This window comes from Sinocyclocheilus anshuiensis, unplaced genomic scaffold, assembly GCF_001515605.1.
Source record: "Sinocyclocheilus anshuiensis isolate Anshui unplaced genomic scaffold, SAMN03320099.WGS_v1.1 scaffold426, whole genome shotgun sequence".
Taxonomy (NCBI): domain Eukaryota; kingdom Metazoa; phylum Chordata; class Actinopteri; order Cypriniformes; family Cyprinidae; genus Sinocyclocheilus; species Sinocyclocheilus anshuiensis.
Window position 1 is genome coordinate 1151922 of NW_015542362.1, and position 13464 is coordinate 1165385.

Consider the following 13464-nt stretch of genomic DNA (forward strand, 5'->3'; position numbering starts at 1 on the left):
TGAGTGAGTGTGTGCACACGCTTGCTTGAGGTTAACCTTTGGCGAGGTTCTTTAATATTTTAGACAAGCACTAGCCTCAATCTATTTAGGGAGTCTGCTTTTCTCCTGAGACGCACACACAGACACACTCATTCTATGGTAGGCAAAGATGTAATATTTCATGTATAGTTAACTCAGTTTTTGTCTGAGATCTTGATTAAGACGTTAATCTGGAAGAAACCCATCCTCTGAAACAATCATCTTACAGACCACAGTAGTCTAGAGTACTTGTCTTGTTGAGTTTTAGAAAATAAACTCCTATAACACTTTCAACACTAGTTTTCACGCTAGTTTATTTAATGTCCACTAGCAATGTCCAACGCTATATAGGCTAAACATCATGATTACCACTACAGTGCCAGTTTGCTTAGTAGATTTAAATAATATTTTTTACAATAATTTTGGCAAATGTACAACTTGATTCTACACTATGCATAATTCAAATATCTATATTTTAGTCATATTGATATTGTAATTCAGCTCTTTTATTTGATATTTTACATTATGGAATTTACTCCACATTGACATGTTGGTTACCAAGTATAATAACTTTTGATATTTTTAAAGGGAAAATTGCAAAAGGATTACTTCACTCATTATGTAGATTGTAAAATTGTTAATTAATCTGGGGCATGGATGCAGCAATAAAATCTTAAAGCCATTTAAAAAAAAAAAGAAGCAAAAATAAATTATAAAAGCATGGTAAGAAGTTCTCAAGATTTCTTAATGTTTTAATTTGACCTTTACATCACAAAAGTTCCCATGGGACTTGAAAGTTCAAGTTAAATCTCTGTATTGGTAATAGTGCGCATTTTGTGCAGTAATCATGGTCTTCATTTAATATTTATTTAGAGGCCATTGTCATTGCGACCGTAATTATTATATTAAGAACAACACTCAAATATCACACTGCAGTTAAACTGTTTTTGTTCATAAATAGGTTGAAATTCATAGAGGGGCAGACCATTCACTTTTTTCCTCTGCAGAGGAATCGACCTTTTGCTGTTGTTAAACTCACACTCATTCCCTGCAGGAAATGCATCCCCTTATATTATTAATGATACAAGATCAATGAATGTCTCTATTTTCTGCCTGTCTCTCTCTCTCTCTTTCTCCCTCCTGTGCCTTGTTCTCTTCTTACACAATATTCTCAAAACATGATTGAAAATCCACTGATATGATTTGTCTCTTAATGCACCTGTTCCCTATTGTCCCTTTCAGGATGCAGATGTGGAGTTTGAACACATATCTGTATGGTCCTAAAGATGATCTGAAGCACAGGTTACTGTGGAGGGAGGTTTATTCAGCAGAGGAAGAGGGTATGTGTATTTATTTATACCCAGTATTTAGATATTTCAGATTACAGTATATAGAAGCACTGGGTTAAAGTGTTTATTTAATCTGTCTATTTTAATTTCATTTACTGATCTTTGTATAGCTAAAGGCTTTCATTATTTTTTATTATTACTGCCTGTTACGTCCCAAAAATATTAATATCTAGAAAACATAATCTGAGCAATCAGAATATAAATGCTTGGTCGTCTTAGCAGAGATTGTTAAAATGTATTTCTAAGAACAAAATTCCTAAATGGCACCTAATCGTATTATTATACAAACACAAATTATATTTTACCATTATATGGCATTCAGTTATTGGTGTGAGCTGCTGCTGTGTGTTAGGCTTTCATATCTTAACCCAAATGCCTTTTTCAGATAATTAACTATATAAAATGATACATTTTTGCCTGCATTCAGTATAACAAATAACGACTCATGAGTATTGTTAGAAAATAGTGTGATTCTCGTATGGTATTTGTGGCACCATTGTGGCACTATATTTCTGTGTTTTTAGGGCCGTATCACACCTGAAAACCTTTCACGTTTTCATTCTCTCTCCATCTTTCTGTCACTGTCTCCAGCTCAGTTAACCGCTTTGGTGTGTGAGGCAGAGTCGAGGGGTCTGACATTTGTATACGGTCTTTCTCCGGGTCAGGACATCGTCTTCTCCAGCTCTTGTGACCTCACACTGCTTAAACGCAAACTCAGACAAGTAAGCAAACTCACTACATCTCCCTCTCATTTTCATCGCGCTTTCTTGTGATCAAAGACACATTTGCACAACTGTTGTTCTGTCTGACTAATATGTGTTAGTTCATGAATGCCACTATTTCTCCACTAGGTGTCAGACCTGGGCTGTCAGGCTTTTGCCCTCCTATTTGATGACATTGATCACTCCATGTGCCAGTCAGATACAGAGGCCTTTTCCTCATTCGCTCACGCCCAGGTTACCGTGGCCAATGAGATCTTCCGTTTCCTGGGGGACCCACCTGTCTTCCTATTCTGTCCCACTGGTAAGCTAATACATAAATATGTCAAGCTTAGTTCATTACAGAGCAAAAATCAGTTTAATAAAGTGACACATTTACTAAATGTTACCTTAAAGGAATAGTTCAAACAAAAATGTAAATCGGCTTAAGATCTATTAACCCTCAGGCTATCCAAGATGTACAAGAGTTTGTTTCTTCATAAGATTTGGAGAAATTTAGCATTACGTCACTTGTTCACAAATGGACCCTCTGCAGTGAATGGGTGCCGCCAGAATGAGAGTCCAAACAGCGAGTCCAGTCCATCAATTAACATCTTGTGAAGTAAAAACTGTGTAAGAAACAAATAATTCATTGAGGCATTTCACTTTAAACTATAGCTTCTGGCCAAAATATCCATAATCCATAATCTATACTAATCCCCTTTTGTCCTCTCACATCAAAATTCACCAACATATTTGTTTAGAACAGTTTTGTATGGTTTTCGCTTGTGAGCAGTGCTTGATCTCTGCATATTTCTCTCCTGATTCAGACTAGACTTGAGGAAGCAATGATTTGAAGTTAAAAATGCCTTAATGATGGACTTGTTTAATACAAACACACAACTTTTACTTTACAAGACATTATTTGATGGACTGGAGTTGCATAGATTACTTGTGGATTATTGTGATGCTTTTATCAGCTGTTTGGACTCTCATTCTGATGGCACCCATTCACTACAGAGGATCCATTGGTGAGCAAGTGATGTACTGGTTCCTGCAGTGGATTGGCACTCTTGATGTTTGGAATTGTTCACAGGGTGTGGGGCTTCTTCAGGGGCGGAGCTCCATGGCGTGGAGGCAGAGCCATGGGTGTTTAAAGGAGGACTATCTGGAGAGGTGCAGGTAAGAATGATATAATCAATGATTCAGTTACAAATGACATTAGATTAGGTTAAAGGGCCAGATTGATTTGTTGCAGTTTTTTCACAGTCTCCTTGATCTTTTCCTGTCTTGTTCTTGTTTTGTCTGCCTCTGGTGTTGGTGTGAATCAGATGCTTCTGCCTATGGGGACCAGCACTGAGTTGTTCAGTCACCCTCCCCCTCTGTTCCCCACCTCTCGACTTTATAATATACGGCCATTCCAGCAAAAAGACAAGGTGACTCAAGCACACTTGTTAACCCATTGATTAACATCTCATTATACATTTATGACTCTAATCATTGTTTTTTCCACAACTCTAGGTGGAGCTGTACCGAATGGTGCGTCAGTTGCATCAGAGGGGTAAAGGGAGCCAGGATGCTGCCATCTCCCATCCAGATTTCATTGGGGACAGGCAAGAATTGCTCTCAAGCATATCACAGCCCCTATATAAAATGTTCTGATGTTTATTGTTCAGTAGATGCTTCCATCTGAGCACAAACTATATCTTCTCATTGTCACTGATTCCTGAGATGAAGTGACAGTAAAGACATTTATAATGTTACAACAAAAAAAAAAAGTGACACTGAAGACTGGAATAATGGCTGCTGAACAATCAGACCTGCCATTACAGGAATACATTTAATTTAAAAATATATTAAAATAAAATATGAATTAAAAATGTTAACAATATTTCACAATATTGCTATTTTTACTAATAAATGCAGCCTTGGCAGACGTTTTTCTAAGTGATGTAATGCAATAATGGTAAACTTCTCCAAATCCGTTTCAATGAAGAAATAAATTGATCTACATTTTGGATGATCTGACACTACCCATCTTCAAACCTCATTGTCATTCTCTGTGCCTTTTCTTACATTGTTCTCTCATTCTTTCCCCCAAACAGTACTGTGCTGTTATTTCTTTTCTCTCTAGAGTACTGTAGTTCTCTGTGCACTCCTAGCGTGTCAAAGTCTGCCTACCTGCTGACAATTGGGGAGGATCTTCTCCCTGGCATCTCTGTCATCTGGACCGGTGAGATACATTTTCAGTGTGTCCTTAAAAAATTCACACTCACTGAGTGTCAGTTTGTTACAGAAACCATACTTCTAACATTCACATATTTGGTCACATCATTCTCCTATAGGAAATAAGGTGATATCACGGGAACTGAGTCCTGAATCACTAGCTGAGGTCCAATCGGTGCTTCGAAGGCCACCCCTCATTTGGGACAACCTTCATGCTAATGATTATGACTCCCGACGTGTCTTCCTGGGGCCTTTTAAGGGCCGCCCCCCTGGACTCAGGGCCCATCTGAGGGGTCTGCTGCTAAATCCAAACTGCGAATTTGAAGCCAATTTCATCCCTCTGCATACCCTGGGAAGCTGGTATAAAGAAGGAAAGGAGGAGGGGAAAGGTGAGAGCAGAATGGAGGATAGAGAGGCTTAAATATTGTAGTATGGATGTAGATATGTTAAGATTATGAGATTGATTCCCAGGGCATGCAAAATCTGATCAAATGTATATCTTGAATGGAATGTAAGTTGTTTTGTATAAAAGCATCTGCTACTGTAAATTCATTAATGTAAAAACATAGAGCGTTTAAACACTGAATGAACAAACATACAGAAGCACTCAATAGGAGTATAAAGAAATATTCTGCCCCTTGCTGACCTAGTATAACCTCTGTAGGAAATGAAGAGGCCTATAGTGTGGATAGAGCGTTGTCATCTGCCTTGCAAGGCTGGATGAAGGAGCTCAGCCTTCCTCTGCAGCCTGGTAAAGCATCCTGAAACATCTATTAAAAAAAAAAAACTCAAATTTATTTGTAAATTTGAAAAGTGATTTATGTACATTAAATATATGAAAATGTTTATTTGTTATTTCATAAAATGTAATAATGACTGAAAACATTTTTATTAACATTTTATTATTTTATGAACATTTTTAGTGCTATTTATAGTAATTAGTAATATTTGTAACTAGCTTTTATTTTTTATATTTTTATATATTTTATTTTTATTTTCATTTTCCTTTTAGTTTAAAGTTTAGTAATGTTATTTGCTTTTGTCTTTTATTAGTTGTATTGTGTTTTTTTTAATATATATATATATTTCTTTTGAGCTTTAATTTCTGTTTATTATTTATTTAACTAATTTTGGTACTTAAACTTATTTTATTTCAGCTAATTTTCTTGAGTTTTAATTGATTATTAACTGATTATTGATTATTGTCACAAAGAATCTGTTGTAAGTGCTGACACGAATCGAATTTTGTGTCCAATTATTGCTCACTGTTTCTTTTAGGACGTCAAGTGAGGCCAACAGACCTCAAGCCCTTAATGCTCTCTGTTAAATCAAAGTCCTCTGATAGCTCAGACAAGCAACGTGGAGCCCAGCCCAAATGTCCCATAACCTCTTCCCGGAGCACAGGGGCTCTCGCTAGCGATGAAATCCCAGCAGACCCTCTTATGAGCCAGGATCTGAAAGCTGGGGAGGACCAGGTCTCCAGGAGCTTCAGCCATGAAAAGACCTCTAGAAGGGGATTGTGTTCTGGGAGGGTTCCTCTCAGCGAGGCCCAGGTCCAGTTGCTTGTAGGCCTGTACTACCTGCCTCATGAACATGGACCACCTGCTCAGAATCTGCTGCAGGACCTCACATGGCTCAAAGCCAACTGTCACTGCGTCAGTGTGAATGGCAATGGCAAGAAGGCCTCGCCACAGAAGGTGAAAAGATCCTTATTCACTATTAATTCACTTGTCATTTGATTTGTTTATAATAAAGTTGATGATATTGAGAGATTATAGTAATGATTCATCATGAAAGTGGTATTTGGTTGAGGTTTTTGTTGTTCATTTTTGCTCTCTCAGGTAGAGGAATGGCGGGACCGTGCGGGCCGTTTCCTGGCTGCGTGTGATGATGTGGCTTTACTGCACGGTGCCGTTGTGAACAGCATCAATAGGGCTGTTCTCTACGACCTTTACCCTTACATCTGGGACTTGAGAAACACCCTGCTGGTGGCCAAGGCTTTCATCTGCTGGCTAGGTGAGAGAGACAGTAGGGATGATCTTGTCTTCTCATGTAGGCCTTTTCCCCTCATGTGATAAATAAAAAGTGAGGAACTCATCTCCCATCTTCTCACAAGCATATTTCCTTTCACAGAGGGACGTATACTGAGTGAAGGTTCTCCACTAGGCTCCTGGAAGAACTGCTTCCACTGTGAGTGTTAAACATACATCCTATACACTGTAGCATATTAATTTCTTCATATTTAGTTTTCTGAAGTCTATACTAGCTTTGTGTGAAGAAAAGAAAGAAATGTAGAAATGTTCAGAAATGTTGTGCTGTGCTGCAGCTCTCAAATCTGATTCATGTTAGTTTACACTGCTTTTCAAATGACTGTTTTTAGTAAGATTTTTTTTAAAGAAATTAAAAAAAGACTTCTATTTAGCAGGGGTGCATAAAATTGATCAAAAGTGACATAATGTTGCAAAACATTATTTCTGTCCAACATTCTATTCAATAAAGAGTTTTGGAAAACAAACCTTTATGATTAAGCAGCATAGCTGTTTTTAACATTGATAATAATATAAAAATGTTTTTTGAGCACCAAATGAGCATATCATAGCTTTGCAATCACAGGCATAAATTAGATTTGCAGATATATGAAAACAGGAAAAAAAGTGATTGTAATTTGTAATAATGTTTCACAATATTGCTGTTTTTATTTTATATCAAATAAATGCAGCCTTAGTGACCAATTCAAAAATATAAAAAAAAATTACCAACTCCAAGCTTTTGAACAGTAGTGTATTCAAACAGTAGTATGTTCAAATATGGTTCATCAAAAATATGGCACATCAAAAAATGTCACATTAGTGTCAAACACATTAAAATCTGTCTTGGAACCAACTGAAATATGACACATTTGAATGTGTTCACAGTTAAGTAACACAAAATGATTTGTTTAAACCAGGGGTGCCCAAACTCGGTCCTGGAGGGCCGGTGTCCTGAAGAGTTTAGCTCCAACCCCAATTAAACACACCTGAACCAGCTAATCAAGCTCTTACTAGGCATACTAGAAACTTGAAGGCAGGTGTGTTGAGGCAAGTCGGAGCTAAACTCTGCAGGACACCGGCCCTCCAGGACCGAGTTTGGGCACCCCTGGTTTAAACCTACTGGTTCCTGCAGTGGATTGGCACTCTTGATGTTTGGAATTGTTCACAGGGTGTGGGGCTTCTTCAGGGGCGGAGCTCCATGGCGTGGAGGCAGAGCCATGGGTGTTTAAAGGAGGACTATCTGGAGAGGTGCAGGTAAGAATGATATAATCAATGATTCAGTTACAAATGACATTAGATTAGGTTAAAGGGCCAGATTGATTTGTTGCAGTTTTTTCACAGTCTCCTTGATCTTTTCCTGTCTTGTTCTTGTTTTGTCTGCCTCTGGTGTTGGTGTGAATCAGATGCTTCTGCCTATGGGGACCAGCACTGAGTTGTTCAGTCACCCTCCCCCTCTGTTCCCCACCTCTCGACTTTATAATATACGGCCATTCCAGCAAAAAGACAAGGTGACTCGAGCACACTTGGTAACCAATTGACTCGATCTCATTACCCATTTCTGACTCTTCTCATTGTTTTTTTCCCCCACAACTCTAGGTGGAGCTGTACCGAATGGTGCGTCAGTTGCATCAGAGGGGTAAAGGGAGCCAGGATGCTGCCATCTCCCATCCAGATTTCATTGGGGACAGGCAAGAATTGCTCTCAAGCATATCACAGCCCCTATATAAAATGTTCTGATGTTTATTGTTCAGTAGATGCTTCCATCTGAGCACAAACTATATCTTCTCATTGTCACTGATTCCTGAGATGAAGTGACAGTAAAGACATTTATAATGTTACAACAAAAAAAAAAAGTGACACTGAAGACTGGAATAATGGCTGCTGAACAATCAGACCTGCCATTACAGGAATACATTTAATTTAAAAATATATTAAAATAAAATATGAATTAAAAATGTTAACAATATTTCACAATATTGCTATTTTTACTAATAAATGCAGCCTTGGCAGACGTTTTTCTAAAACATTAAAAAACTGTATCAACCCCAAACATTTGAATGGTACTGTATATAAAGGGAAAACACATTCTTTAAGAAAATACAAGAAAAACAGGAGGTTGTACTAAAATGTAATTCCTTAATGTTTTGCAGTCCTGAGGTATATGAGAAATATCAGCCTCTTTCTGGTGTGTGTTTGTGTTTCAGGTGTCTGGGTGCATCTCTGGCCTTGTGCCCAGAGTACAGCTTGGTTCTGGAGGATGAACTGGGTGTATGTGGGTGCGCTGTGGGTATTCTGGATGTCCGCTCCTTTGCCAAACGATGTCAGGCCACCTGGCTACCTGCTATGAGGGACAAATATCCTTCACGCCCCCATGGAGCGAGTGGACATACTGCAACAAAGGTAAGAGTTAAAGCTAAACACACAACCACACTTATTATGCAGTACTTTTAAAATGGTGCAATAGTAACATCTAATCCTGACATGGCTTGAATTGCACTTTCTCCTCCAAACCCCTAGGAGGCGCTGCTGTATTTCCATGAAGAACAGGACTATCCAGACTCCCTGCTGTATCATTTCCCATCTCAGCTCAGGCTTGAGGCTCTTCCTGAACTGGTGGATTGTAGTGTCAGTCGTAGCCTCCTCACAGCCCTGCTAACGGCCCTCAAAGCTAACGGTGAACTAACGCTGATTTTAAGCATGTTTCCAGACTGGCTGATAGTATCATTGATATTAGCCTTGAGCATTTCATTTCTCTTTCTTCCTCAGGTTCACAGGGTGTTTTTTGCGAGGTCCAGCCTATAGATGGATTACGGATGGAATTTTTGACAAAGCTGGGATTTCTGGAAATCCTCCGTGGAGAAGCACGGCCTAGAGAAGGTGTAGTTTTGGGGAGGCTGTTATAAGCAAATATCCAAAACACACAGGATCCAGCTGAAAGAAAATCAGATTTCAAATGAACATGTTGCCATGTTTGAGGCTGGAGCTGTGGTTATAGTTGTGCTTAGAAAAATGGTTGTGCTTAGAAAGTGCTTTGGTGAAGCATTAAGGTCTATTCCCCCCACACACCCAAAATAAATAAATAAACGAAATGCATTTTGCATGCCAAAATCAAATCCAAGATCTGATGAAAAAAAAATATATTGTACTATGATGATCTGCAATTTTTGAAGGCTTTTTAGGCATTTGCATTTCAGAGAATAACAAAAAATTTGTCATCAGATTGATTGTTATTTGTTTTGTTTGTTAAAATATTTTGTTTGTGAATATTTTATTTATAATAGTACAAGCCACAATAAAATGTAGGAAACGTAGGTTTACGGTATGTGTTTACACTGAAAGTAGTTGTGGGACTATCAGAGATTGTCTGTAGGCACTTTTTGTGACTATTTAAAAATTTCTTGACATTTAGTCACATTGGACTTAGTGTGAACAGGCCTTTAGGCTTTATGGTCAAAGTTGGGGGCTTTGTGAAAAAACATTAGGGACAAAATGAGAACTTAATAGTGATCACTTGTTTACAGCTTCATCTTCGTTAATCAGCATTCAGTTTGCTTTCTCGCTGCACCATGCATTTGGAGCTCTTTTACTGGTTCACATCAACTTTTGGTTCTGCGGTTGGGGATGCTAAAACTTGCTGTTTTTTATTGAGAGTGTCTGTGTTGCAGCTATGGATGGATGTGGGAGCAAAAAGCACAATGTTTCTCTTTTGTATTCAGCGCACACACATACAAAGTTCCCCTAGCCAGACATGGTCAGGCTCACAAAGCAGACTCCTGAATATTGTGATGTAATAGACATGAAATAGCTCCTCCAGTGTGCTGAAGGGACCCTGACCTCCCAAGACTGATGAATCATGGTGCATCTCGCAGGGCTTTTTATAGTTCTTTCTTTGAATGAACTCTTTTTCTCTCACACATACTCTGAGAGGCTCAATTATTGTTAGCTCTAGCCTTCTCTCTTTGTCCCTTCACACACACACTCACTGTATGCACGTCTGTCCACACATTCAATAATATGCCTTCTGATCTTTAACCAATAGCCTTTTTTAATCGCCATGGCAATCATAAAAGAAACATAATCAAGTTAATCTGCTATTTTTGCACCATTGATTTGATATCGTTTGATATAATCTCACCGATTTGAGATTATTTGCTAGTTCTTGTACATTTATGGTTAAAGACATTTGATTTTGCATGCTAACTTTACTTTTCATCCATTTTAGAGCACTTTCACTATTTCTGCAGGTTTTAATGTTGGAATTGTGATATGTACACTGAAAGGTCTCAGCTTAGATAGTAATATTTAATGTTAAATTGTTTGCATTGAATGTTTTTCATGGATTATGGTACAGCACAACTGCAGTTTTTGTAATAATGGAATAAAACGTGTTTACAGCATCATTAAAACCATTCCTTTCTCGCAAAAGGTCTCCTGTTTGTTTATGTGTATGTATGGTCCATAAGTATTTACATTATATTAATTTCATGACCTTAGTAATTTCTGATATACACATCAGAACGCTACTGTTTATTATATACACACTACAGATCAAAAGTCTGTGGTTGATAAGTTTTTTAATGTTTTGGCTGCATTTGATAAAAAAAAAAAAACGAGTATTGTTAAATATTAATACAATTTTTTTTTCTATTTTAATGTATTAAAATACAAATGATTCCTTTTGATGTCAGCAGAATTTTCAATCCAGTACTCCAGTCTTTAATGTCTCATGGTCCTTCAGAAATCATTGTAATATGCTGATTTGGTGCTTAAGAAACATTTATATTATCAATGTTGAGAACAGTTGTGCTGCTTAATATGTTTGTGGAAGCCATGATACATTTTTTCATGATTCTTTGATGAGCATTTATTTGAAAAAGAAATCTTTTGTAACATTCGAAAAATACTTTACGGTCACTTTTGATCCATTTAATGCACCTTTGCTAAAAAAAAGTAGTAATTTCTTTTAAAATGTCATGTGCTGTCACAGTTGGATATTTATATATCTATGAATTTATGTAAACACTATACATCAGTTGCATTCGTATTGGCCGCAGACCATTGCTTGTGTGAGTGCAAGTTCTGTTCTGGCGAGGTTACTTTTCCAGTAGGGATTCTGTATTCTTTGAGGTTTTTTCCTGTCAGCAACAGCATCAGAGTGCCTGTCAGAGTTGCAGCCCAACTGCTTGCTGGGAGACCCAACTGCACAGGTGAGAGGGAAACAAACAAAAACTGGCTGAATACAGAGATGATGGACCGAGTGTGCATAATTGTGTGTTCACTTACAACTCCTAGCAGGTTGCTCAAGGCGATGTCTGTGTAAGCTGAAAGCAAGGCTGAAGAGAGAATAAATAATTTAGTTGTAGAAAAATGAAATAACACTACAAAGGATGTTTCTGTGCATTACTCACCGTTTGCAATAGATAAGAGATGTGTTCTCCAGCTAAGTATGTAAAACACTCCTATGGCCATGCAACCCAGAGCACCATTAAACCCTGAGAGGCCAGAGTACAGAAAGCTGTGCTGCACTGACATAGACAGACCTGCAGAAGGCAACAGAGAGAACTTGAGTCCTATACAGTTACTGACCATGGCTTAGGGGGTCAAAGCTTTGCTAGTGTTAGACTAATGGCTGGTCCAAATTGCAGCTTATTCTGGCCAAGAACGACCCACTTTGACAGGTTTGGTTTGTTTTGTTTTATGTGCCCTTTTGGGGCTGAAATATTACTACAATAACAGACTGGCATGTTAAAAATCATTTAGACCGAATTTGCAATAGGCTGCAGCAGGGATGACATATTTTTGTAGCCCAAACCCAGAAACAAGTTAGCATTAGAACCTCCGGTTCCATTATCCTGAAGTCAATGGGTTTTATGAATGGGTTTTAGGTTAAATGCCTGAAATAAGGTCTGCAGTTTTTTCATGTGTTATTCTATGACATAAAATACATCAGTATTACACTCTGTTATTTTTGAAAGCTTTTGTTTGTCTTGATAAAGACAACTATTGCTAAAAAAAAAGGCTAAACGGGACAATAAATGTCATCATGATCATACTCAACAGGAAAGCTCATCCATTCACTCGTGTTTATAATTGCACTTTTGCTAACTAGGGCTGCCACTAACGACTATTTTTATTTCGATTAATCTATTGACTAATTTATTGATTAATCGATTAATCGAAACGATTAATTTCCCACACAAAAATCACCAATTTTACTTAAGAATATTTTATTAAACTATATTTTATTAAACCAAATGAAATCCAAATTTCTATGAAATCCTTTTTTTAAAGCAAAAGTAAAGTGCATCCATTTGATAGTCCAAATCACTGAAATCAAAGTTCAGTATTATAGTGTAAGAATGACAACATATCCACGTTTTCTAGTCTACTAATAGTAAAATTATAATAAAAAACACTTTTTAAAGGAGTATTTACCAGAAATGTTATTTACCAGAATTTATTTAGGAGAAAAAATGTAAATGTGCAGTATTTCTGAAAAAAAAAAAATTTTTTTTTTTTTTAATAAAATCAATTAATTGGAGATGCTTTTGATTATTAAAATTTAATGGAACCATTAAAATGGAATCCAGAAAATAATGGAAAACAGAATTTGATAAAGATAAAACTGTAAAACTCAATTAATTAGACAGGCTTTTTGATTAATAAAATATAATTTAACCATTAAAACAGAGTATAGAAAAATCTAAATGGAAAAAACAATTTGGAAATTAAACGGATTTCATAGTGCCCTATAATTATAATAATTTTTTTTGTGGTATATGTGGTAATAAAAAGAGATGTAAGTGAACAATAGCCTTTAAAAATACATATATAATAGCAATCAGGCAATAATAATAAGTTCAAATAAAGTATCAAAAGCAAGAAATCATATGGTTTTATTGAACAAAACTGTTAAAATACATAATGTATTATAAACAATAGAGCTAATGTACATTACGCATTACAACAAAGGCCTGCAGAGGGCGCCAACGGCCTGATTATTGTTTTTACACATTGCTGCCCGATCTAATACTTGTTTAATATTTACCAAGCACCATTTCATTCAAATGTCCACTTAATCTTTAATATTTGGCCATTTCTTTAGGACAGAAATGCTATAGCCACTGTAATTAAAAGAATATG

General features: G+C 36.9%; 2 protein-coding genes and 1 long non-coding RNA gene across 4 annotated transcripts in view; 2 read left to right on the forward strand and 1 right to left on the reverse strand.

Annotated features, from left to right (window-relative positions):
• Positions 1-10387, forward strand: part of LOC107691946 (protein O-GlcNAcase-like) — a 17601-nt gene extending 7214 nt beyond the window's left edge. For both annotated transcript variants that reach the window (XM_016490800.1, XM_016490801.1), the window contains exons 3-17: positions 1261-1358; positions 1959-2089; positions 2219-2390; positions 4200-4298; positions 4411-4680; positions 4956-5042; positions 5570-5988; positions 6133-6307; positions 6425-6481; positions 7490-7575; positions 7725-7829; positions 7918-8009; positions 8526-8721; positions 8839-8995; positions 9088-10387. In XM_016490800.1, the coding sequence (XP_016346286.1) occupies positions 1261-1358; positions 1959-2089; positions 2219-2390; positions 4200-4298; positions 4411-4680; positions 4956-5042; positions 5570-5988; positions 6133-6307; positions 6425-6481; positions 7490-7575; positions 7725-7829; positions 7918-8009; positions 8526-8721; positions 8839-8995; positions 9088-9224 (2281 nt within the window). In that variant the 3' untranslated portion in view covers positions 9225-10387. The remainder of the gene's footprint in view (positions 1-1260; positions 1359-1958; positions 2090-2218; positions 2391-4199; positions 4299-4410; positions 4681-4955; positions 5043-5569; positions 5989-6132; positions 6308-6424; positions 6482-7489; positions 7576-7724; positions 7830-7917; positions 8010-8525; positions 8722-8838; positions 8996-9087) is intronic.
• LOC107691947 (uncharacterized) lies at positions 3145-3673 on the forward strand. Its single transcript, XR_001634600.1, has 3 exons — positions 3145-3247; positions 3397-3501; positions 3587-3673. It is a non-coding gene; the product is annotated as an uncharacterized LOC107691947 (long non-coding RNA).
• Positions 10388-11343: 956 nt separating the features above from the next.
• The window catches only part of LOC107692000 (urea transporter 2), an 11640-nt gene continuing 9519 nt past the window's right edge, over positions 11344-13464 (reverse strand). The window contains exons 6-8 of the mRNA XM_016490873.1: positions 11730-11861; positions 11605-11654; positions 11344-11520 (exon numbers count right to left, since the gene is read on the reverse strand). Of these exons, the coding sequence (XP_016346359.1) occupies positions 11344-11520; positions 11605-11654; positions 11730-11861 (359 nt within the window). The remainder of the gene's footprint in view (positions 11521-11604; positions 11655-11729; positions 11862-13464) is intronic.